Source organism: Galeopterus variegatus, unplaced genomic scaffold (assembly GCF_000696425.1).
Source record: "Galeopterus variegatus unplaced genomic scaffold, G_variegatus-3.0.2 Scaffold7314, whole genome shotgun sequence".
NCBI lineage: Eukaryota > Metazoa > Chordata > Mammalia > Dermoptera > Cynocephalidae > Galeopterus > Galeopterus variegatus.
In genome coordinates, this window is record NW_007733425.1 from 106475 (window position 1) to 108533 (window position 2059).

The 2059-nt window shown below is 41.7% G+C and overlaps 1 protein-coding gene and 1 pseudogene across 1 annotated transcript in view; one reads left to right on the top strand and one right to left on the bottom strand.

Annotated features, from left to right (window-relative positions):
* The window catches only part of MCU (mitochondrial calcium uniporter), a 32917-nt gene extending 32725 nt beyond the window's left edge, over nt 1-192 (bottom strand). Inside the window, exon 1 of the mRNA XM_008591818.1 lies at nt 183-192. Within this exon, the coding sequence (XP_008590040.1) occupies nt 183-192 (10 nt within the window). The remainder of the gene's footprint in view (nt 1-182) is intronic.
* Nucleotides 193-251: 59 nt separating this feature from the next.
* LOC103607298 lies at nt 252-1100 on the top strand (annotated as a pseudogene).
* Nucleotides 1101-2059: the final 959 nt, after the last annotated feature.

The window sequence follows — 2059 nt, forward strand, 5'->3', positions numbered from 1 at the left end:
TTTTTTTTTTTTGGCATTGGGCCAGTAAGGGGATACGAATTGTTGTTGACCCTGGTGTTACCAGCACCAGGCTCTCCTAAGTGAGCTAACTGGCCAGCCCGACATTAATTTTTTTAATAAGTATATTGTAAGCCAGATTTATTTTTACAAAAGTATCTAAGCATTTAAAGATGATGTCAGACTTCCAGCCATGGAGCCGTGGCAGTGGCCAGGGGCCAGGGGTTGGGCCACTGGTCAGGCCCTAGCAATCCATGCAACGGGCCACAGAGGGCCCTTGTCTGCTTCTCTATTGCCCCAAGGGTGTGGCCACACCTGGCTGGGGAAGTGTGAGTGACCATGGGTTTTGTCCAGGCTCAGAGACTTTGAGAATAAACCTGAAGGAATTGGATGAATATTATGGGAAGATTAAGCGCAAGATATTAGAGAATCTTCTTTTGTGCATAGAAGAGGTGAGTGCTACACTGCATTCAGAGAGCCCTGATTCAGAGCCACAGTTGATTGTGAGCCAGACGGTAGAGCTTGTTAAGAACAGTACCAGACAAGTGGACAGTCACGTGGAGCTCTTTAAGGCGCATCAAGAGATCAACCACAGCACTGTCAACAACGGCAAGGCTGGCCAAGGTAAGTCGAAGAATGAAACAATCTTGCAGGCAGAAAAGCCAAATAATGAGAAGTCCCGGATAGCATAACAATAAGAATCCAGAAAATGCATCTAATAATCATGACCATGAGGACATCACCTCAGGAACACCCAAGGAGAGGTAAGCAAAAACCTCGAAGAAAGAGAAACACTTCAAGGCCAAAGCAGAGAGAGAAGAATCCCTTACAGACCTTCCAATCCATTCACCGAGCCAACCTATTGTTTGTGCAGTTGGGTCTCCTATGGAGAAATGATAGGCTGCGACAACAAGTGCCTCATGGAGTGGTTCCACTTCTTGGGCACGAGACTCAACCATAAACAAAAGGGCATGTGGTACTGTCTCAGGTGTTGCAGGGAAAATGAAAAAACAATGGACAAAACACTGGTGAAATCCAAAAAAGAAAAGGCTTATAACAGGCAGTTTGTGGACATTCATTTAATAATGAGGAGAACAAAATAAACCAGCGTATTTATTACATTGCCACCTTTGTTGAGATGTAAGCATTGTAAAATTTATATATATATATATATATATATATATATATTTTTTTAAACATGACCGGTAAGGGGATCTTAACCCTTGACTTGGTGTTGTCAGCACCACGCTCACTCAGTGAGCTAACCAGCCATCCCTATATAGGATCCGAACCCATGGCCCTGGTGCTATCAGTACCGCACTCTCCCGAGTGAGCCACGGGCCAGCCCCAAAATTTATATTTTTAAAGAATGTTAGAAAAGGAGTCATTCTCTTTGCCTTTTGTTNCCCTTGACTTGGTGTTGTCAGCACCACGCTCACTCAGTGAGCTAACCAGCCATCCCTATATAGGATCCGAACCCATGGCCCTGGTGCTATCAGTACCGCACTCTCCCGAGTGAGCCACGGGCCAGCCCCAAAATTTATATTTTTAAAGAATGTTAGAAAAGGAGTCATTCTCTTTGCCTTTTGTTTTCATTGGTACATGTGTAACAAGGAAGTGGTCTGTGGATCAACACTGTAGAAACTACAAATACAACCATGAATTAAACACTGTCTGAAGCTTGCAATATCTAGAGATAGTTGAAAAATTTGTCATCTTCCTTCTTTTCTAAAAGAATCCTTAGCAATCAAGCCACTGTTTCCTTAAGTCAAAATCCACTAATGTGAATATCACTATCTCTTCTACAGGCAGTAACGACAACAGGATCATACAATTAGGTGACTAACTTCTTCAACTAGTATTTTTACCCCCAATTATTCCCTTTTTATATATGAAAGAGTAACTAACCACAGATCACAAGAAGTAGACAGAGTTGAGCTTAAATAAAAGAAATCCAAGAGTCTAAAATACATAACATTTGGAGGATTTCATTAAAATCATCAGTTTCACAAGTTAAGTGCTTAGGCGTTATTATTTTAAAATAACTGATACAAAGTTAACA